Below are 23,202 nucleotides of genomic sequence, written 5' to 3' on the forward strand. Positions count from 1 at the left end.
CCACAGAAAAGTCTATTGCAATTCACGACCAGATCCCCACAGCCAAACATATGACGTATAAAGCCCTACTACTGAGCAATAGCTGTCCAAAATATGCCTGTCAAAAGGTTGGATATTTCATACATGAAAAAACGGCAAAAATACACAAATTAAATGAATTAAATATCAGACTATACGAGGCTTTCATTGAATTATGTAATGCATTTTCATAGATCCATGTACATTTTACAGTTTTCAGGAAACAGGCAGGAGTAAAGTGGTTGTAAAGGTCCTTTTACTTGCACGAGGATCCTCATGCCCTCGCTTTTACAGTTTATCTGAGTAATTTGTGACTTTAAACCTTCAAATCATAGTCAACAATGGATACGGACAAAAATATAACGGGCGAGAATGCCGCAACTATGGAAAATAAACAGGATTCGGAGTCTTTCACCAAAGTAAAGTCTAAAAAGACGCAAAAAAGGAAGCTAGAACAAGATGGAGTAGATATGGACACAGCTGACTCCGTGGCGTGCAAGAGACCACAGTTTCCACCAATCTCTGGCGATCAACTGCGAGTAAGTAAATTAATGTAATTAATTTATTAAAACAACAAAAATCTACTCAGTAAATTATTGGTTTTGTTTTTGCCTCATTTGGTGGTGTGCGCATGCGCTTTAAGGACTCCCTTTAATAGTGTGCATGATGGGTTGGACTACTCATTTTTCTAAAACGACGTTAACATAATTCAATTGAAGTTATTTACTTAAATTATATCCCTTTAGGACTTAGCCAGCACATGTGTACATCTATAATCAGTATTTACCACAGTCACTATTCAATCAAACTAACAACTAATATGAAGACTTGTCTTATGTATGTAACATATTTTATAAGCTCAAACAGTGATTACTGTTCACAGTCACGCTTCATCCTATCTGAGGCTATGGAAGACATCACAAGCCCTTATGCAGCAGTTTGTTTGTAATGAAAATCTTTATGCTGATGTGTTCAGGGACCTGACGAGATGCGTAAAATTGCAGTTCCTGCTCATAGATACACTCCTCTGAAAGAGAACTGGCTCAAGATTTTTACCCCTATTGTTGAGAACCTACAGCTGCAAGTCAGATTCAACCTGAAAACTAGAAATGTTGAAATCAAAGTAAGTTCCATATGGAGTATATTTTGTTGGATTACTTTTTCTGCGGCATGCCATTTGATTTTCTTGCTGTATTATTATTTCTTTCAGACATGCAAAGAGACACAGGACATCAGTGCTCTGACTAAAGCATCAGATTTTGTGAAGGCATTTGTTTTTGGTTTTCAAGTTGAAGTAAGTTTACCTTTTAGACTGTGATTTTTGGTTGCTTGCTTATGATTGGCAGGTGATTATAACAATGTTTTAATTTCTCCACAGGATGCCTTGGCTCTCATCAGATTAGATGAGCTTTTCCTGGAGAGCTTTGACGTCACAGATGGTAATATTCTAATTAATATAATTGCTCTATTATATGTATACATAATTTATGTAGACATGCAAGACCATTCACAACTTTGTTTTTACAGTGAAACCTCTGAAAGGAGACCACTTATCTCGAGCAATTGGGAGAATAGCAGGGAAAGGTGGAAAAACAAAATTTACCATTGAAAATGTCACAAAGACGCGTATAGTATTAGCCGACGCGTAAGTATAGTCATGTTTTTGGTCATGTGTGTCCAGTGAGCTACAAGGAACTATATATATATTTTTTTTTTATCACCCACAGAAAGGTTCACATATTGGGATCCTTTCAAAACATCAAAATGGCACGAACAGCCATTTGTAATTTGATATTAGGTAAGTTTTTGTGGAGCAATTGCTCTGCTAGAATTAATGTCAAACTGATGTAAAATGACCTTTCAACACTTGTGTTCGCTACAGGAAGTCCACCTTCAAAGGTCTATGGCAATATCAGAGTGGTGGCCAGCAGGACTGCAGAGCGATTCTAAACATTGATCTGTTGGTCTTTGTGCCTTCTGCTCATTGGTGGATTTTTCATACTGGATGACATTTTGGGTGAATGGCAGAACTTTCCAGGACCCTACATTTAAGCCTAATGCAGTAGGACCTGCTGCATCAAATCAAATGAACTTGTGTTTACATTCGCACTGTGAGCATGTAAATAAATGTCTTACAATATTATTAACTTCCAACATTTCAAAGTTTATTTAAATTTTTATTTTCAAGTTTCCAACAGTCCCACAGCATAAGATGCAGCATGCAGAAAAAGGAAAAAAAAAAAGGTTCCCAAACTGAAAATTGTTCATATCCCCACACAAACTAAAAAGACCCCAAGTCCCTCAGAAAAAATGAGCACTTACAAACTAAAGCGCGGTCTGAACTATACAGAGAACAGAGAGCCTGAACTGCGATTAACAAATGCTTATATACAAAAGAAAGAAAAATAAAACATCAAATTTCCCCTTTAAGCTGAGTACAGTGTGTGGCAGTTTGAGACGGGATCAGATATGCAACTTTACTGGAATAGAAGCATCTCGCTGACCCGGTTAAAATACAAAAAGTTACATGAAGTTCATTTCATTTGGATTACCTCTCATGTGTACATTTACCAAAGTTTGGCAACATCCATATTGTATACCATTAAATTTTAAATATATTAACATCACCATTCATGTGTAAACAAGAGGATTATTTCAAAAATTGATCTACATGCACAACAAAAAATGTATTTCCATGTCATGCAAGCACAGGGAGGCCCAAGCCGTGCAGAGCTTTGGGATAAGGGACAACAGGGCACTCCAGATCCATATCTTGGACTGAAAACATCCTCCAAAAGCAAAAAGCTATCCCAAAGTCATGTAGAGTAGCAAGCGGTTTCCCTTCTAAATCAAATAATTTGGTTAAATTCATGTTAGTTTTCTCCCTGTTTGTTGTAGTGGGAGAGAAGGGGAGAAAATGAGGTGATTGTGACAGAATATAAGTGGGAGAAGAAGCCAACTTTTGAAATGTACACAATAAAAATATACAGTCTACCCCACTGCACACTGATCATGCCAACATTTAGTATTAGGTCTTTCTGTTTAAGAAAACGGTACCATCCTATTCTGAACTGAGAGATGTATGAATTCAAAGGCTCATGTAAAGCAAACGCAAACTACTGAAAACGCTGCTTGCAGAGAAGTCTCTTAAATTGCTATAAACTTGCACAAACAGTGTATAGGTTCCTAGCCAAGTCCACATCATCCAGCACCTGTAACAAGAACGCAGAGCTATTACTTAAGATTGTCGTGTGGATGCACAAACGCAAAATTCTTTGAAATACAAGTAAACCATGTAATCAGTTTGCAGCCACAAATAATCCTGGAAAGACATTTTCTTGGCATATCTATCTATAAATCCATAATGACAAACAAGGATAATCTCCAACAATATAAACATGTTTTAAGTATAAATAAAACTATTACACTTATTACAAAAAGAAACCTAACGTGTTGCTTTGCCAAGTGTGACTGGAAGCATCGCTGTTCTAATCCAGACAGGAAAAAACAAGATCAAAATTAGATAAATTTAGATTTGTGTGTGGTGACAGTTGGAGGTGTTGTCAGCGGCAAAAATGGGTTAATTACTTGGACTGGTTCTGGATATGTTCTGGTTGGCACTTCATACCCTACTTTCTAGTTGTACTGTAAGTCAAGTGTTGATTTACTATACACTTCCCCTCACGAGACAACCACAGATATACTTATTTTTTATTCTTTATAAAAGACAACAAAAATAAATATCAAAAATAACAATTAACAAAAAAGAAAGGATGAAATATGAACAAGCCAACCAGCCTCTTCACTGAGCCCCCATTTTCCCACTTTCTCCCCCCTCATCCAAAGTCAGATGCTCCTGCAGCAGACACAGATGTCCTTCAGTCTCTTAAAGTGCTACGACCGGGTTATTGAGAGGATTAGACAGTCCAATAACACTTCTAAGTTGGCTTCACGAGGCTCGTGGTTTTTCTGAAAGAAAAAAGTGGCTTCACAGAGAAAAGAAACGAACGAGAGAGAATACTTCCATTAAGTTACACAGAGCGTTTTGCCGGACGTCTTGAGCAGATCTTCAGAGATGGTGGAGAAAGCGAGTGTCAGGAGGAAAGGGCAGGGATGCAGCGAGCACGGGCGCTCACACATCCACCACCATCTTTTTGTGTATATCGAGACCTCCCACCACCTGGACACACACAGTACCGCAGGATGAACAGACATTCAATAGACTTCTAGTTCAGTTACAATGAACACAAAAAAGTAGTTTTAAATGTAAATCTCTGTATAGAAAATCAACCTGTTTGAGGTTAGTATTAAAAACCTGTGACTTTGTGTGTGTGTGTGTGTGCGGTTTATATGTTTGATTTCATTGCGAAAAAAAAAAAGTAACCTTTATTTTGAAGATAACATTTATTATCCGACGCGGCATGTCATCAGTGATGTTATCCGGAGTCACAGAAAGGGTCAAGTCTTTAAAACATCATCCACTTTCACTCAGGAGACCCGGCCAATGCCCTAGAAGCCCACCATGGATCTCCCCTCTTCAGCCAGAGCCCTCTAGAGGCCTCTGTGGTGGTAGATATGATAACGTCTCACCCAAAAGGCCAAGTGCAGTGAATCCTAGAGGAAAGTTCTGCCTGTTTATGTTTCACTTGGATATGTCCATGAGATATTGACCATAAACCAGGTCAAAGCTTCTGTATTCGAGACTCAAAGTAGATGCTTATGAACAATTCTCAATTCAGCTCCATGGATTCCAGTTGGTGCAATGGTGATATCAGAGATGAGAGTCACTTTGCTTTGAAGAGCCTGAACAGTGCTGCTTTGTTAAAACAGGATCCATTTGTCTCCTGTGCCATCCTGAAAATGCTTTCCCGGAAAAACAGGCAGCTTTTTAGTTCACGTCTGTGGGGAGGCAGCCGTCAGAAGTGGGCCTCGTCTCAAGAGTTATCTGCGGTTCTCTGGTTCAGGGACAAGACCGTGGGCGACACGATTTGGTTTCGGAGAGAGACAATCATGGATTTGAAAATTAAACCTGTAAGGTTGGGAGTTTCTTTTTATTGTGTTAGTTTCGTGATAGTTTCGATATTATCGTTTCTCATGATATATTCTGGAACAATAGATCGCACATCAAAATGTGTTATTGTGACATGTCTACGAGATTTATGTTTCGGCTGTGAGTAATTTGGGCTGGGTGCATTATGGCAAAAAAACAAAAGACCTCAATTTACTTATCTCAACTTTCTATTCATAAAATTTTTCATCTCATCAAAAACAAATAAAATAGCTTTATTTTCAGATCTTTAGTCAGAGCCATTAAACAGTGCAATAAATTCCTCTAAAATTTGATCTCTGTTCAAACAACATGCTTTTGCCAGATACTTTGAAATCCAAATGAATCTTTTTGGCACACATGCTTTTCCCGCCATATGATTTGCTGTAGATCCCTCAAACTGAAACAATTAGATCTTGATTCAATTAAAATCAAATCCAGTGCATAAACAAAATGTCACTTAATCATCCCATCACAATTTAATGAATTAATCCTGAACATTCCAGACAATTCTCCTGCCCAAACTCCTGTTCTTAATGTATTTTCCTCCTCTGATCCGTGGTGTTCTATGCAAGTAAATGAGCTTTAAAGTGAAGTTCTTTTTTCACTCTAACTTTACAAAGAAAGTTATGAGCTTCACTAAAGCTTTTATTATACAGCCAGAAAGTTTACAATAAAACATAATTTCATCTAAACCCCTCCAGGCACAAACAAACACTTGCATACGGCAGCTTAACAGTTCTAAAGCTGTTTAAATGTATTTCCCAGAGGTGAAGATTCCTACAGTATTGCAGAGGGAGAGAACTGCAGCGTTCTGGCAGTGGAACTGGTAATGTATTACAACTGCAGGATGAGAATTTATCATGCAAAAGAAACCCATTAGCCTCTTCACTGTCCTAAATAACTCCTTATTCCCACACCAGCAGGCCTTTTACGACAGACAAGCAGTTTCTCGCTGTTATTCTAACACAAGCTCACACAGCTGCAGTTACATAAGAATAGCATTAGAAAGCCAGGGGTATTTGAACTTACAGCACAGAACTCTTCGAAGGATATCCTGCCGTCTCCGTCCTTGTCTGCGTTTATAATGGTCTTGTCCACGATCTGCTGGAGCTGTGTGTCCTTCAGGTTGTTGCCTACCATCATTTTGAGCACCTGGAAGAGCTCCCCGTTGGAGATGTAGCCATCTTTGTCCATGTCGTAGATCCTGAAAGCAACTGAGGATACAGCACAGTTTAAAGACGGGCTTTGCTGATGCGCTGCATGAAACTTACTAATCAAACCAGTTCCTCTGCTTTTAATAACGCAGCTTTAAATATAAGACATGTTCTGCTTTTTGGGGGTATTTGGCATTAATCTATGACATACGAAGATACATTTTGATCATTGTAAACTATAGAATTGATAGCTTAGTAACAGCCCTTTTTTCAGAGCACTCTTGCCTTGAATGCAGGACAATACAAGAATACTTTAACATGCATAAATCAATCAAAATACAATTCAGTGTGATGAGAGAACACTGTTAAAAAAAAGCCAACTTGTTGTAAATATTCAACTGTAGTATTCAAGCTGCAAGTAAACAATTGCACTTACATCGGAGCTTCTGTTCTTTGTCCCCTTTAACGCTAAACTGTGAAACTCCCTCAATGAATTCTGGAAGAAAAAGGGAAACATTCAAAAAGTGAAAACCACAGAATACACTTTGACTTAATACATATATCAAAGGATTATTATAGTAAATGTAATTGAGCTGCCACAGGTGTCAGACCACCTACAAACTGAATGAAAGGAGTCAAAGGTGTAATCTAAATATGTCAGAACGTACTTGGGAATGGTTTAAAATAAAAAGGTGACATTTAATAGTATTTCAATATAAAATGTTCTTTGTAGTACATTTTAAATCTGTAATAAAGTTTACGTAGAATACCTTTGGCATAAAACACAAGAAAATATAAAAAATATAAGTGTAGTAAAGTTATAATAGTGGCAATATATTATCAAACAGATGATTTGAATTGACTAAAGAAACACCAGTGCACAGTCTGGGGGATTCTCAGAGAGTGGGACAACCCAACTAGCGTAATCCCCATTAATCAGATTTAAACTTGTAACCCCGAGTGCCATGATCGGACCACAGCAGTTGAGAGCGGTGCCCACCTTTAAAGTCCACCTCTCCGTTCCCATCCGTGTCAAAGATGTCGATAACCCTTTGCACCAGCGGGTTCTGTTGCAGCTCGGGCAGCGACATGAACTCCTCCACGCTGAGAGAGCCCGAGTTATCTAGGTCGAGTTTCTTAAACCTCTTCCCTAGCCTCTTAATCTCATCAGCATCGACTGCACAAAGAAAGACAGAAAGAACAAACAAACAAATTATGGATCAGACAATATCCATACATTATCATAAATCAGTTTTATAGTTACGTTTCTAGGTATAAGCAGCACAGACGGACTCGATTTGCGTGAGATATAATAATAAATTACACAAAATACAATGTGTCTAGGTCAAAGACATTTCTTCTCGGCTATTTGCTGGTCAATTCTCCAAACAGCTGAATAAAACGATCGATTATAAAGATAATCAATGCAAATACCCTCACGTGTATCAGACAGGAAATGTGTAATATCCAACTTACATCCTTTTTGTTGTGCCATGAGACACGATCGGCTGCGCGCACCAACAATGGACAGCAATAACATAGTAGGCTGTTAATTACACTACAGTATAATCTCATTCACACTGTCAGGTGACCTCAGCAGCCAACCATCATCTACTACTCCCAGCACCTAATCTAGGATACTAAATAACGCCTTTTATCAATTCCACTGACAGACATGAGGACAATGGGGGGTTTATAGTACACCCAGTTTATAGTCCCTCAAGGTCAAGGTAAGATGAAATGGAGCACAGTGTATATGATGGAAACTATTCTAAATGGAAAGATTCAAAGTGATTGTATCTTTTATTGTGCAGGGCAATTGCGGCGAGTGGCCAGCGGTGTCGGGTTGAAACGTCTTCCAATGGTGAGGCGATAAAAGCGGGGAGGAAAGTGTCAGTAGTGGGTTGTGTTTCAGGTTTCAAGGTTTGGACGCGCTGTGCTACATCAGTTCAGTGAGTAATCACAGAGCGAGTGTCGACGGGACCAGAGAGGGAGAAAGAGAGCGAGGAGGAGAAACAGAGGAACAGAAACAGGAGTCAACAGTTGGAAGCATTGATGTCAACTGAGGTGGTCATGGTTAACAATTCTTGCCATTATTTTAGCATAATTCATCTCTATTTACACACTTTACGGGAGCCAACATGTCATTTAGATCAGCAAAACCTAGAGCCAGATTCATGTATTTTGTACATTTTTTGTGGGATACTGCCAGTTACGTCATCTCAGTAAGTGTTGGGCATATTGAACATTCAGGAACATTCAGAAGTGCAGGTTCACGTGATAACAACTATTTATGCCGAGAAGTACTCGCTGACCACGCATTTACAGTAGCGGTAAGAAGAATGCAATTTAAACTCGCCATTCACCAACTCCTCTCTCCTTTCTCCTTAAAGTGAGCCTCTTGTTATCTCAACAGAGGTACATTACTCGCTATAACGGAAGCATAACGAGACTGGACTGGACTGCACATACATCACAATGTCTCAGGTTCATGTCTCCGAGTCCCGGGTCCCACACTGATGGAAATAAACGTCTCCTGGGTTAGAACTCTCAAGCCTCATGCCTTTTCTTTCAACTCACAGGCTACTTCAATTTATGAGCTCAAATATCCTCTGTGATCCTGACTGATGTGTTTTTCTTGTTGCGTCTTTAGTTTGTTTCTAAGGTTTGCATTCACGATCACGTAATTAGCGCGAGTAGCCAGAGGTTTCGTTCTGAAATGCAGCTCGTCTCATTTGCTCAACCTGATGCGGAGAGCTGCATGTATTCAGAATGTGTGAGCTCCATGCATCGATTTGAATGTATTTGGATTTAAAAACACACCCCCTCCGCGTTGAATGATTATTGAAGCTAAAAAGAAAGATGTCTCAACCTCTACAACTAAGGTAAGCAGTTCCTAACGTGACTGACTCAGTTTATTTATGAGTATTCGTTCATAATCACGAGTCAACAGTGTTAAAATAGTGCCACAAGATTAGGAGATAAAATTGCCTACAGATTGCACACACATGTGGTAAATGATTTCCTGAGAAGCCGTAGTTCGAAAAAACAGTGCTAAAAATAAAAAAAATTGTGAGGCAAAAATTGTGAACTGAACCGCAAATTAATTTATATAGGATGTTCAAATCTGGTTTCGTCTTGTTGTTGTGGACCCAATCTCGAGTCTGGTCTTGCCTCATGGAAATTGGCGCATTGTGTGTCACATTTCAGCCGCTTCCACTCGTGTTGCGTCCAGACTCTCCTCCTCAGGCTCCTCAGAACCTCTCAGACCTGCTGCACACCTACACACTCTCCAGGTCACTCCTCCTCCTCCTTCTCCTCCTCCGCTCGGGCCCACTCCAGGTTGTGGACTACGGGAGACTGAGCCTTTTGTCCCTTGCCTTAGGCCTGTGTCAGATCAATGTTATGCATTGGCTGGAAATGGTTACGGTTCAGGAGAAGGTTTGGGCCAGACAAAGTCAAGCCAAGTCAATCAGAGGTGCACTTCTGCTGCCACTCTGGAACTAAATCCCTCCACACCGACTGGTACTTCAATAAAGATTCTATTCCATTCATTTCAATGAGGTAGCAAAATAAAATAATGGATGAAGAAGTTTTTAAAAGTAAAACAAACAAAAGTTCTCATTTATATCTTAATTTGTCACCAACAAAGATATGGCAAGGGGGCATTACCATATATGCAAATGTAAGTTCTTATCGATACATAAATAGGCCAAAGAAAAAGATGATATCATAATTGTCTTGAGCTTAGTACATGATTTTGATTTGATCAGAATTCATGGGGTCAGTCTCTATGCCATTAGAGGCCACTAAAACCACCTTCAGCTCCTGAGACACGTCCTGATGTCCACAGAGCATATTTACAAATGCCCTAGAGCATTTCATGTTTGCTTCACTAGGAGCTTTTTATAGAATCTCATACTGTATTCTTTTCCTTCTTTAAATCTAGTGCAAAAGTATGTTCTCTTTTATAAGATTTATGAGAAGAGGGTTCCTGACAAAGAAAATAATAAACTAAATCACTCAGAACATGGTAAATAAGAAGATTGAGGAAAGTGTCTGTTAGTTTGACCATGGAAGTGCAACAAACAAAAGAACACTGAATCACAATATGACAATTTACACCAAAATAGCCTGATCGTCACAAGGACCAGATCGCCATTTGATTTTTAGGATGAAATTGCAGAGCTTTAGTTACTTCTAAAAACACGCAGTGATTTGCAAAACTTGACATCTTAACTAATGTAGTCCATGTGTGCGAGTACAGATGTCGTCCTCTGACACATCAGAAGCCTCTTGTTTCCGGTTCACAGCAGATGACATCAGCCTGTATCATAACACTCCATCTAGTGCATACCGCCTTAGAGGATTTATTACCTGGTAGTCTGCTCAGCATCCATAAAAATTAAACAAAGCCTGCCTCTGTGTGGGCGTAAACGGGAGCCAACAACTGGAATGGCACTTTCTTTTTTATTGGCAGATTAACTTGTAATTAAAATGCAGTTGTCAACAAAAGACCACCATTTCAGGAGAAGTGTAATGGTGCAAAAAGTGCTATATCTGCCTCTGCTTCACCGACTGTTCTAATGTATTCAGCTTTCTAAAATGCCTTCAGTTCTAGTGGCTTTCATAGTTTGATTCGTCCATGGAGTAAGAGAACAGAGAGTCCGTAACTGCTGTGTGGATGTGCAAAGTGGGTAGGTATGTATTATTCATGGTTGCGAGGTAGGACAGCAGCTTTCTCACCGTCTCAGTCCCCTTCTCCGAGTCCAACCGATGCGTCTCCGTCTGCTTCACAGGCAGACGTGCTCCCAGCTGGACCCAGTCAAACACTACGCTCCGATACAAGACACTACTTTGGACGCTGGAAGAGTACGGTCTTATAGTCTGACCTACACAACATTAGGCGAGCGCAAAGGGTGGGGCAATAAAATCTTTAAATGTATTAGTTGAGGTGTAATGGTCAGACAAATGTGAAATGTCAGTCCAACTTAATTAGAAACGTGCAAAAATATTACCTCATACCCTTATTAGAAAGTTTATGATATCACATTCTTTCATTTTGTACTAGAAACAATATATTTAAATGATGCATATCTTCAAAACATTCACCTACATTTTGATATTGCCCAACTGTTTTGGTTTCGACGGTCACCCCTCTAACCCCGCAGCGCAGCGCAAACATGTGTGACGCAAAATAAAGTCATCCGTTTTGGAGCAACAAGTGGCAGCGAGCACGCCAACACAATATGACAAGAAAACGATAGAAAAGACTGAGCTGGAAACACCACTAACCTGAAGGTGGGGCGAGTTGAAATGCCAATTGATCCATAATCCATTTTGTATTGTTGAATTTGAAAAAGAACGCATCAACAGGGGCCTGATTTTAGACACTGTGGTGGAGGGGGGAACTTAGTGCAAATTTAAGTGAAAAACAAACTAAAACAACTTCAATAAAGACAAAATGATCAATATTGTTCAGTAACTAATAACAATAAAATATATTGGCAATGCAACAATTGAGGTTGAGGTTTAACTATCGAATAAAAGTTAAAACTACTGGTAAGTTACCCACAATTTTGCAGGAATATCACTTTTATATCAAGTCATCATCATCATCATCATCATCATCCAATATTCAAGTTTTAAGCATCTTCAAAACAAGATTCATGTTCAATGTATCTTGCCCAGAGCTAACTTGACATTTTAGCTGTATCCTCCCAAGTTCTTCCTGTTTTATAATTCACACATGACGTAGGCGCAAATGAGCAGCGTCAAAAGTGCTGGATTGTCTTGTGACCCCTTGTGGCTGGATATGGCAGGCTACAGTACATGGTCCTGTGACAAACGGATGAAACACTGTCCTCTTGTGCTGCGTGAGAGAACGTGTCAGTGGAGCGGCTGCACTTGTAGAGGCTCCTCACACTGTTATGCTAATGACAGGCTCTGAGGGAGACCCAATGTAACTGTGAGATGGTTATGATAATCTCATATACTTCACAAAGCAGCACAGACACACGGATGTGATGGCTGCACGCACCCTCTACTGTGTTACTAGGCAACAGGAACCAGTTAGCCCCACAAATAGCCCACACATCCACAGTGTACTCGCAGACAGGCTCACAAATCTGAGTTCACTACACACCTCATACCACACTACTCAATTAACCTGGGCATGCTAAATGTCAACTCCTCTGTCGATTAATGAGCAACTGTGACTGACTGTGGAGCCAATGGAGAGTTCACCAAACACAGGCCTCTTTTTGTGCTGCTAAGGTCTACGGTGTATCACAAAAAGCCCTCTTAACAGTAGAAACATCAAATACCTGTATTATTTCATTGGAAAAAAATGAGACAAAGGCCTCTACTGTAAGGGCACTAAAAACACAGAGTAGATTTCAATGTTGTAAAAGCACAGTAGTGAGACAACATTCAGTATTTAATGACAGGTAATGGATATATTCATTACCTGTCATTAAATACAGTCCCTTCTCATCAGAGTGGGCATGAAAAAACACACACTGTGTGAATGAAAAGTCTTCCATCCATCCAATTTTGGTTTAATTATGATATTCCTAAACTGCCATTAATCAATGTGTCCTCTTAAGCACAACCAGCCCCTAGACGGCTCAGCTGCACATTAGTGGTGACATGTGACTGCATTATCACCGTTAGCCTGAAGTGAGGCCACCAGGCCGGCCACTCCGCCCCCAGCAAAATGCAGTCGGCATGTTAGCAATAATTGCAGCCAAGGGCCTGCTGTATATAGCAAGCCAAATACACAAGATAAAACGATAAGGTGGCCAAACACGAGAAGGTTACATGCTCAGTAATCACACAAGTTTGACACAAGACACCGCTTCAATTAGCATAATGGAGCTTCACTGAGCCAATGGCAGCACTGACAGGGCAGTCCGGAGTGACCGGGAACACAGGTCAGAGGTAATTAAGGCAAAGGGGTCCAAATAACGTCTTAAACAAATCAAACGGGGCAACTACACAATCAAAGACTTTAGATAAAGCTCTCCTTCAGCCTCTTATCTCATGTAACGTCTGGCAGCACAGAACAATCAGTACATTAGGCGATTGCTCTGGCTTCCCTGATAATGTTTCAAACATGGGCCAAGCAGACCACTGAGACAGCAGCACTGACCGAGGGTATTTATAGTCATGGCGTCATGAGAAAACCCCCGCCCTGCCCCTCCCCCCACACTGGCAAACGTGGCTACCGCCCTCTGGGAAACCCCTAGCAACAAGGAACTCCAACAAGACACCTGCCATTTATGTTGGGTGCGGTAATTGACACAAATTGAAAATAAATATATTATTTTTCAAGGAAGTCCTTTAATGGCTTCAATTAATAGGCATTAAAGCCATTTTGGAAGACACTATTTTCTTATATCTAGTGCTCCAGACTATAGTCTCCATAACATAGGCGTTAGTTCGCATTGGTCGGATTCTGTGACATTGGGTTGAGAGGTTGTGGTGTGCGGTGCTCCTCTATGACCAGTGCTTAAGCTCATTTCCTCACAGCCATTGCTCTGCCTGTCCAAGAACTTGATGAGCTGAACAGCTGCTGTGTTAGCAGAGGGCAAACCCTCAGAAGAGAGACCGAGAAGGAAGACAGAGGCAACTAGGGGATCAAATATTAAGCACCAAGGGGAATATAAATGTAGACTTCCTATTTAATACACAGTAAAGGGTTTTGTGTGAGTTTTTGATAATAAAATGTTCTACACTGATGATACTTTCCATTAATATAAAGAAATACACAGTGCCTCCAGAGCAGACTGTAAATGTTGACGTGGTGAGCCGAGGGTCACCCAGAGCCCTGTCCTGTGACCATGAGGCTAATCCTTGAGAGGAATGCCACACAGGCCAAGGCCCCACGGACTCCACAGTACTACACAGTAGTACAAGCTCAGGTCTACGGTTACACATTGTGTCCGCAGCCCTCTCTGCAACAGGATGTCACATTTGGATTCTTTGCTTGAGTAACCATGCAGTAGAGATGACATTCACTACAAACGAGACATGATGAGGTCAGCCTCTACAAGAAGACCAGCTCCACACCCAGCACTCATTAGACACATGTAAAAACAGCTCCACTTTACAGGGCCTGAACACTTCAGGAGCTAAAATGTGCTGTACACACAAGAGCCTCTCCAAGGAGCTGTCAGCTACATCAGCGCTGTGTTGATTCACCATCAGGTGGGGAAGGTTAAGGAGGCGGACAAAGAAGAATGTGACTCATTCCCCCAGCTCTCCACTCAAGTGCTCAGTCACTTTAAACATTTGAACCCTGTGAACCCTGCATATACTAGCTTGCTCTGTGGGCCAGCAGAGATTACTGTTCCATTATCATTAAGTATATCTACAAGAACCTCTGTGCTCCTCAGTGCAAACCAGTTTACATTCAACCTCAATAATGTGAAAAACACACATCAAATTTAAACAGCAAAAAAAATATAGCATATACTTACAATGTGAGCACATCTCCAGGGGATAGCTGGCTTCATTTCCCTAAAATGAAAAGAAAAAGTCAAATTTCAGCCCTGACTTTTGGACACGCAAAATAAGTCACAGTATAACGGCAAAAAAAAATAATACAACAAAAAACAATACACTAGAATACATACCAGAATAGAAAAAAATATTATATTTTGTAAGATCCGTTATAACCACAAGATCATTTCAAACAAAATGAAAATAGCTCAATCATCCAAATATCATTGTGTGCATGTGCATGTCTACGTGGTTATGTGTGCCGGCGTCTCAGAATCAGAAAAGGTTTATGCCATCGTCAATGAACAGAATTAACAAACATAGGAACTTGCTTTGGTGATTCGGTGCAACATAAAACAATGAACATGATAAAACAACCTATATGAAGTCAAAAGGGCACGCATTAAAGAAAAACAATTTAAATCTACTATAGGATAAACATAGGCTTACTAGATACACTCTGCATTGTGTGTAAGCTCACAGCGCAGTGTGTGCGTGTGCGTGTGTGCTTGTGCTTGTGCGCTCGCTCTGGCTCACAGCAGCCACATCTCGTCCAGCACTGCAGCACTGTCCACGAGCGCTGGCCCGGCTGCTGCCAGAGGCCACTGACTGACCGCTCTGTGGGAGGGGCTGAGCGGGAGGAGGGGGCACGCCGGGAATCCTACAGCTGACACAGAGCCGGGCCAGTGTATTATTGAACGGGACTGTCCGGCAACTCCATCGAGGAATGCCATGCAACGCAAGCCAAGAGCTCGCCCCATGTACTGAGGAAGAAGCTCTGAGCAGATCAAGCAGCTCGTGTATAGAGGCCATTGTGATGCGGCCCTGGGGTTTTACATTGTTGTTTTATGTTTTTGTGCCAGTTGTTGTAGTGAATAAAAATGCAAAAAGGTGTTTTGTTCAGACGTTTCACACTGGAGCAGTCGACCCAGCAGTCAGTTGTGTCGCAGTTATGTCATCTCAGTGCGCCGCTTGTCTACTATGGCAGCCTGAGAGGTGGATGTATTTTAAGATCAGCCCGGGGAGAAAGAGGTGACACGGGATTAGCCAGCCCGGAGACTTAGCTTTTGACAGTCTGATTACGGCAGACAGACAGACTAAACACACTTCTCTTGAGGACCTTAAGTTACCCGTTTCTTTTACAGTAGTTTCTTATATTTAGGAATGAAATAATACCCAATAATACACTATATACCCTCATAGACTAAGACTGAAAATCACGTATTTAAAAGAATATCCCAGAACCTGAAGGTGGAGTGTGTAACAACTCCAGTCTGAGATACGTTTGATATTTTTACATACTGCCTTGACAATATCATTTTAAAATGTATTTATTTTATGTGGGTAAACTTTAAATAGTAATTTATTTGGAAGAAGAAGAATATGTATTTCAATTTTTTTTCTAATTTCTAATTAAGCACCGTCAGAGACCGCGAGATCAAATTGAGACCCAAATATTTAGATACAAACTGAATTTTGATTTCATGTAAACACTTACATTGAAATCACAATGAGTTGGTACAATAATGAACTTGCAAAAGCAGCAATGATTTAGAGTTGTCCTCTGCAAAGAACAAACTATCTTGTCTTTTTGTAGAAAACGTCTTGTTGCACCTGTAGTTTAGACTTTAGATCTCTACAAACATGTTCTAAATGCATTTTTGCATTAGTTTATCAGTTCATGAGTCTTTCTCAAGCGCTAAAGCTCATGGAGTTGTTTAAGTGTACTTTAAACAGAATTATACTTTATATAGCTGTAACAGCAGTACTTAACAGTACTAATCCAAAATTGTGCAGCTCTAATTTAAATGTTACATTATTCATTGTAATGTAGAGTGCTTTTTGCATATGGTTTTTGAAAGATATTTAATTATCTCACAAATCCACATAAATTATTTAAAAGACCAACATGCTATAATTGAACTTTATATTTCACAATGAGTTGGTGTGCTCAACTGTTTAAGGATAATGTACATAATCAAACAACAGTTTCAGTGGGGGTCAAGGCTCTCCATTACCACTTGCGGATATAACTAGCTCCTTTATTGTGTCTTCAACTGTAGTCGCTTGTAAAATTGTTTTTTTTTTTTTTTAAATAGACTGATACCACGGGAAACTACTCAACAAAGCAAAATAGGAAAATAAAAACAATGGTAAATGATAACAAAGCAACATGTTGTGCAGAGCTAAAAAATAAATGCAGTCGGCCATAAATATACGAGCATTAGCTTAGATTTCCTGAGGCAGCGGCCCTATAACTGCACAGTGCAGCAGAAGTGGAGGAATGCATGGTCACATTATTGCTTCATGCTGACAAATTACCTTTGTTATTTATAGCTCTAAAAGACAAATGTTGCTACCCATGTCTAAAAATAGAGCTATTGATTTATTCTAAAACAGGTGGTAATGTCTCTTTCAAACGGCTATAGTTAGCAGCCATTGATTGCACAATCCAAATGGGTCTCACAGCATCCACATTTAGACAAAGGCCTCTTCTGCAAGGGCACTAAAAACACTAACATACAGTCGATTTCAATGTTGTAAAAGCACAGTATTGAAACAACTTTCAGAATATATTCTTATGTTGAAGATTATATTAAATGGTCCGTATTATGTATTACTCAGCAACTGCTTAGGACACCGGAGCCTTGTTATTTTCTGTAGTGTAAGTTAATAACTATAAAGAAAATGCCATGGGTGTTTTGAGCTCTGGAGGGAGCCGGGGTAAATATGCAGATTTTGGATACATGTGTGCGTAAAGAGCAACCCCAGGCATGTTATGAGGATACAATGCCAAGCGAAATACACTTTTAAACAAAATATCGGATTATTTCTGTGTTAGTTGTTGTGTATCTAAATTGTTAGCAGTTTAAGCACAGTGTAAAAGTAAGAATATTCTTTGCGAGTTGTGATTCATTTTAGAGTAGAAATAGCGTCCAAGTGTCAGTGAGAAGATCTTTGGAGCTGCAATCCTGATGTTGACTGTGGTTAAACGCTGGAGCGTTTCTGGAAGGAAAGAGAGTTACAGTAAAGGATATTTAGTGTCCAGGATTACAGGTTTACCAACCACAGCCTGCCATAGGTCAGTGCTAAGACCACAAAGGGGTCAACCGTATCACTCAACATCCTCCAATAAGAAACCACTTGATGCAGCTGCTGCTGTCCAGCTGCCCCATACGTCAGTGAACATCTGGACTCACAGAGAGCAAGATGAAAGCACAAGAGCAAGTAGAAAGGCTCTTCCAGGGAGGAGAGGAAAGAAGGATATGAACTCATGTTGGCTCTTCAATAATGAATGCTTCATTCAGAATCAATTAGGCCTTAGCACACAACACACTTTTGCATAATGAAGAATCTGGCATGGCCGCTTGTTCAGCAGTAACACTCAGGCTGACCCAAAAACCCAGCTAATTATAGACCTGCAGAACCAATCATAACATGAAAGACTGAGCCCAGTAAACCAGGCTGCACAAGGACGCTCTGAGGCGCCATCAGAAATGAAGACATTTTGAATACTGCTTGGACAAAGAAAAAAACTGCTTATCTTAAAAAAATAAATAAATACATGATGCTATTATCAAACTGTAAGCTGAATAATGCCAATTACACATCAAATTAAAAAGAAAGGAGCAACCATGTGAGTGTCATGCCTGACATGGCTGTGACAGTAAAGTGCTTGTTTACCTTGTGTTGCTGCACGAGGGCGGGGGCTGTCACACCCTGCTCTGAGCACCCCGTGCACACCTGCCACCTGCCTTATCTACACTTCAGTCCTGGAGAGCCTCAGTCAAGGGCAAACTGGGCGTGGGATCAGATACATAAACTAAAGCCATTTTAGGTTCAAATCAACTCATTTCAAGTAATAATACAGTTACAATCACAAATAACAATGAATATTCCTGGCACAAACGTGGTACATTTTCACACAAACGCTGCAGTACTTCTCTTGGGATAAGTAGCACAATGATGTGCAGAAGATTGAAGACATCCGTCCTTTCCTGAATCCATTAAAAGGTGAGTGAAATGAATGTGACGCAGTGACAATAACAGGCTCTCTGTGTTAGGCCGACGGCTAAAACATTCTGTAGAAAGACAAACATATTTCAACTACTTTCACAACAATAAGCACAAGCAGAGTATGTATCTATTGAGGCGGAATGGTGTCAATAAAATGCCTTAATACACTTTAATTCTCAACTCAACTTAATTCTCAACATGCAATGGTATTTATGTATTTATTTATTTATTTTTATCTTTATTATTTTCCCCTCCATCCCTTGTTGGGAAATGGGAGATTTTGTCTATGGGAGTTTTTGTCTATAGGAGATCTTCTACTGAGAGTGTTTTTCAGACTTGAAGTGATCTGTTCTTCTGTATCTACCTCTGTATCTACCTGCGTTGCATCAATGAAATTTCCCCATGTGGGACAAGAAAGGAATATCTTATCTTATCTTAATTCATAATAATATGTGCCTCGAAATATCTTGGTTTGGGTTTTCCACAAAAACTAATGGACTTTAAAGTTAACCCAAACATGCAGAAATATTATTGTATATCCTTATTTGGTACACAGCATGTTTCTTTTATTAATTTTCTTCTCCTTCTTTGTTTTTATTATAGGCGATATACCTGACATTTTAATTTTGAGCATTATTCTCCAATGAGAACAGGCAAATGCTACAATATCTTAACAGTATCTGTAAGTAACAAGCCACAATGAAAAGGGCTGTGCAATATGGCCATGAATATTGAATTGTTATGTGACTCCTGTGATTATCTATTATTTTCTGAGATCGTCATTATGTAATGTAATTTCTTCTTTTTTTGTCATATTGCTCAGTCAGTTCTGTTCAAGTCTATCGTATGGCTGTAATAAGACAAGCTTTATGATAAACACCCAACCCTCTAGAGGCGCAGCAGACTGCGGCCCTGCACTATACCTTCAGAATCAGACTGTACTTTAAATAGAGATTGCCCTCTATGTTTCAGTCCACCAGACCAAACGCTGTAGCACACTGCACAACCACAACGACAGAGCAAACGCTTCTGAAAACTAAATAATTACACAGGCCGACATTCACTTCAGTCTTGCTCCATTTTACAGAAAACCTCATGCATTTCAAAAATATGTGTAATAACTTGGATTGAGAGCATGTGTGTACCACCAGGCCCCTTTTCACAAGGAAATCTTTGTACCTCAAAATTCAAAGTCGTTACACTATGGGGCTGGGTAACGTTTAAAAAAGGTACCAATACGGCAGGATTTATTTTTCTTTTTTACTTTAGAAACTTACTTACCAGTATCACCACAAAAGAATGATGAAAACTACCATTTCCATTAAAACATTTTTTTTTCAATTCAATTCATTTTTGTAACACCCAAAGTCACAACAACAGTTGCCTTGATGGGCAACAATTCAATTTAATTTGAGAACATTACATTGTAATTCTTATTTGTTTTATCTAGATAATGATTAATACAGGGAAAGGTACCAAAACTATGTACTGGTACCTCAGACCACTAGCTTGTACATATGGTTATATTTAGGAAACAGAGGAGTTAGATATGTGCTGGTGATTGCTGGAACGAGGCGAGTCCTGGCTTGTGCGGAGCAGAAATGGAGCTGGAGTGGGCAGGTTGGACGAGCAGTGTGGATACATCGTGTTGATCACCATCGTATTGCTGCTGGTTCACTGTGGCTTTTATCTTTTACATTAGCTCAGCTGGATCTGTATGTGGGTGGTGCTTGATTGCTAGGCAGCATATGGTCCCCTTTGCATTAGATCATTCCAATACAAGCTTAAGCAACTGTGTGGAGTGAGCCCCTGCCCCCAGCTGCAGCACAGAATACACTCTGACAGGCTACAAGTTGGCACATCATCAGTAGAAGGGGCATTTTCGCTCCAGGCAGGAGGATGGTGCAGTGACGGGCAAATGTGAGCACTAAACCAAGCCATTTAGTTCATGCATTAATACAGGTTTGGTCACTTTTTGCAGGCAAATGTGACATGAATAAAGATTTAGATTTTAAGTGCTACATCAGCATATGTTACGACAGAATCAGTTATAGCTTTGAATAATGTTGTGAGGTCTTATGGGAGTCAAATATAGACTACTTTTGCTTTAGGTGTTTTAGATAACATGTTCATTCATGCCAATATATAAACGGGAACATTTTAAAAGGGCATGGTTGACTTAAAAGCAGATATATAGGGAGACAAAGTATGCATTTTGGTATTATGCTCATTGTACGCTGCTATATTGATCTATAACGGCTTTGTAATAGAACCAGGTCCATTGGCTTCCTGTTCAAAACTGCAGAACTGTTAAGCCCCGCCTCTTCATAGTGACGTTTCACTGTAGCAAGCAGCAGGTTTTCTTTTACATTTTTATTTCTGAAAGACATCCACACAATATTTTAATGTGTACAAGTATTTTTTTCACATTATCACAATTGAGCACAGGGATGTGGGTGGAGCCAGGGGATGGGTGAAAACAGACATTTCTCGAGCACTCAAGCCTGGCATTCAGGATTACTCAAACATGCTCGAGTCCATCAAAATACAAATTTGAATGAAATAATGATGAGGGAACACTGTAGTTACAAGGTTAAAACCTGATAAAAGTCGATTTTGCGTCATATGTCCGCTTTAAACACCGCTTCCTCCACTAGCGTAACGTTATGACAACATATTGGACTTTTCTCGTCATTTTGCCCAATTAGCACAGACAGAAGAAGCTCGCTAAAGCTCGCTAAATCCAAATATAAGATCGACATTACGAGTTGAGAAGAATCTTAACAAGACTCAAACTGCAAATAGTAACACATTTAGGCGACGACGCTGTGAAAATGGAAGAATGATTGTTGGTGCTAGCTAAACGTGAGCACTCGTACGCTTCCTTTAGCTTGTGCTACCACTGGTTTAGTTCCCCACAAATAAAAAAGCAGCACAGCTAAAAAAAAAAAAAGGACCAGTCGTGCGTTTTTAAGTGCAAACAAAATACATTTTCTCGGGGCCTCGTTTCGACAGAGTGCGGGGCAAATGTGGAGAAGAGTGAGGAAATATCTGGGCCATAGGCTTGAGGCTAGTGACAGCCCAGAGGTAAGAGAGGAGGCTAACTGAAGCATTTCCTCTTTGCCTCGAGTCGATGCAACAACAAGCGAGCGGCGCATCAGAAGACAATCCGCGAAAATATTACAAATCACTCGACAAACTGACAGCACAGGCCCAGGCACGGTGTGTTTACCAGTCAGCCGAGGGTGAAAACAGAGCCCCGCCGCCGCTTGCTTGCTTACCATTTTGCAGGTCGGATGATGATGAAATCCAGGCGATGTAAACTGAAAAGAGGGGCAGAAGGGTGGGCCGTGGGTGCCGCCGGCGAGTGGCGCGATGTGTCGGGGAGATGACGATGTGTCGCTTCGTCTTTGCTTCGGATCTAGCCGCTACCGACCCTCTGTGACAGTGTCCTGAGCCGAGCCTTCACTGCAGTGGTCCGGGAGCCGCTGGAGGGAGGGCGCAGAGCGGAGGAGGAGCAGGCGGTGGCGGACAGAGAGGAGCAGAGGGGGAGGGGCGCTACTGCACATCCGGGGACTTTACCCACGGCGCTCTTTGAGCGGATGCGCCACCTGCTGGGGGATTTGCGGTACCACGCCACAGCGTTTCATTACCGGAATGAGCTTTATTAGGCCTACATGAAAGCTCCAGCACGTACGTTTGAACCGAAAATACAATAAGAAAGCACGTTGAAACAAATTGATCATTCGTTATCTTTTTTTTGGCACTGAAAAGCGTAGAAAAACAAGTGTTCTTAATGTGAGAGGGCTTGCATGTCCACAAAACTTTCTTTGTTTGCCTGAAGGAGCCTCACCCTGTGTGTGTGCTTGTTTACATGGAAAACATTGTTCCTGATACTAATTACACAGTGTGGCATCAAACGTACCATGGAGAATGTGCTGAAGTTTGGTTTTAATTCCACTTTACAATGGAATCATCCAGTTCGCGTGCCACCTCCAGATAGTTACAGGTACATACTGTAGCTTTCGTTTAAAGCCCCGAAGTCTAGTGACAATGATTTGAATAGGACGATATTTATGTAAATAAATGGAAAAGTTATTTTTTAAAAGAAAAGGTATTTAATGCAACTCAAATTCCTATTATTATTTCCAAAGCTTTATGAAATTAAACACATTTATAATATAACTCCTTGCATAGAAAATGTATTTGACAAAGTCAATCAAATCACATTTAACACAGTACAAAAATATATTACTGTTGCACAAAAATAAATGTTTAAAAAAATTATACTATAAGGAATACTATTTTGAAAACATAGACAATAAACCATTAAAATGCCCCATGTCCTGTTAGGACCGGATAGTGAAATGTTTGTATTGATTAAAAAGTATATTCTGTATTTTCTAAACAATAAAGTGAATAGGAGGAATATGTCACAACTGTAAACACAAACAAGGG

At 40.2% G+C, this 23,202-nt stretch overlaps 2 protein-coding genes across 2 annotated transcripts; one reads left to right on the forward strand and one right to left on the reverse strand.

Annotated features, from left to right (window-relative positions):
* The first annotated feature begins 259 nt into the window (after positions 1-259).
* pno1 (partner of NOB1 homolog) lies at positions 260-2,149 on the forward strand. Its single transcript, XM_072437069.1, has 7 exons — positions 260-557; positions 995-1,141; positions 1,229-1,312; positions 1,397-1,457; positions 1,546-1,663; positions 1,746-1,816; positions 1,901-2,149. The coding sequence occupies exons 1-7, from the start codon at positions 360-362 to the stop codon at positions 1,966-1,968; spliced, it is 747 nt and encodes a 248-aa protein (XP_072293170.1). The 5' UTR covers positions 260-359; the 3' UTR covers positions 1,969-2,149.
* A 9-nt stretch (positions 2,150-2,158) lies between these two features.
* Positions 2,159-22,288, reverse strand: LOC140351289 (calcineurin subunit B type 1). The gene is made up of 6 exons (XM_072437070.1): positions 22,026-22,288; positions 14,706-14,745; positions 7,223-7,399; positions 6,659-6,718; positions 6,098-6,282; positions 2,159-4,198 (listed from the first exon to the last, which is right to left on the reverse strand). Exons 1-6 carry the CDS (start codon positions 22,026-22,028, stop codon positions 4,151-4,153), a joined length of 513 nt encoding a protein of 170 aa, XP_072293171.1. The 5' UTR covers positions 22,029-22,288; the 3' UTR covers positions 2,159-4,150.
* Between the last annotated feature and the right edge of the window lie 914 nt (positions 22,289-23,202).

The sequence above is a fragment of the Eucyclogobius newberryi genome, unplaced genomic scaffold (genome assembly GCF_026437365.1).
Source record: "Eucyclogobius newberryi isolate DKJ021-1_F unplaced genomic scaffold, fEucNew1.0.hap1 SCAF_8, whole genome shotgun sequence".
NCBI classification, from domain to species: domain Eukaryota; kingdom Metazoa; phylum Chordata; class Actinopteri; order Gobiiformes; family Gobiidae; genus Eucyclogobius; species Eucyclogobius newberryi.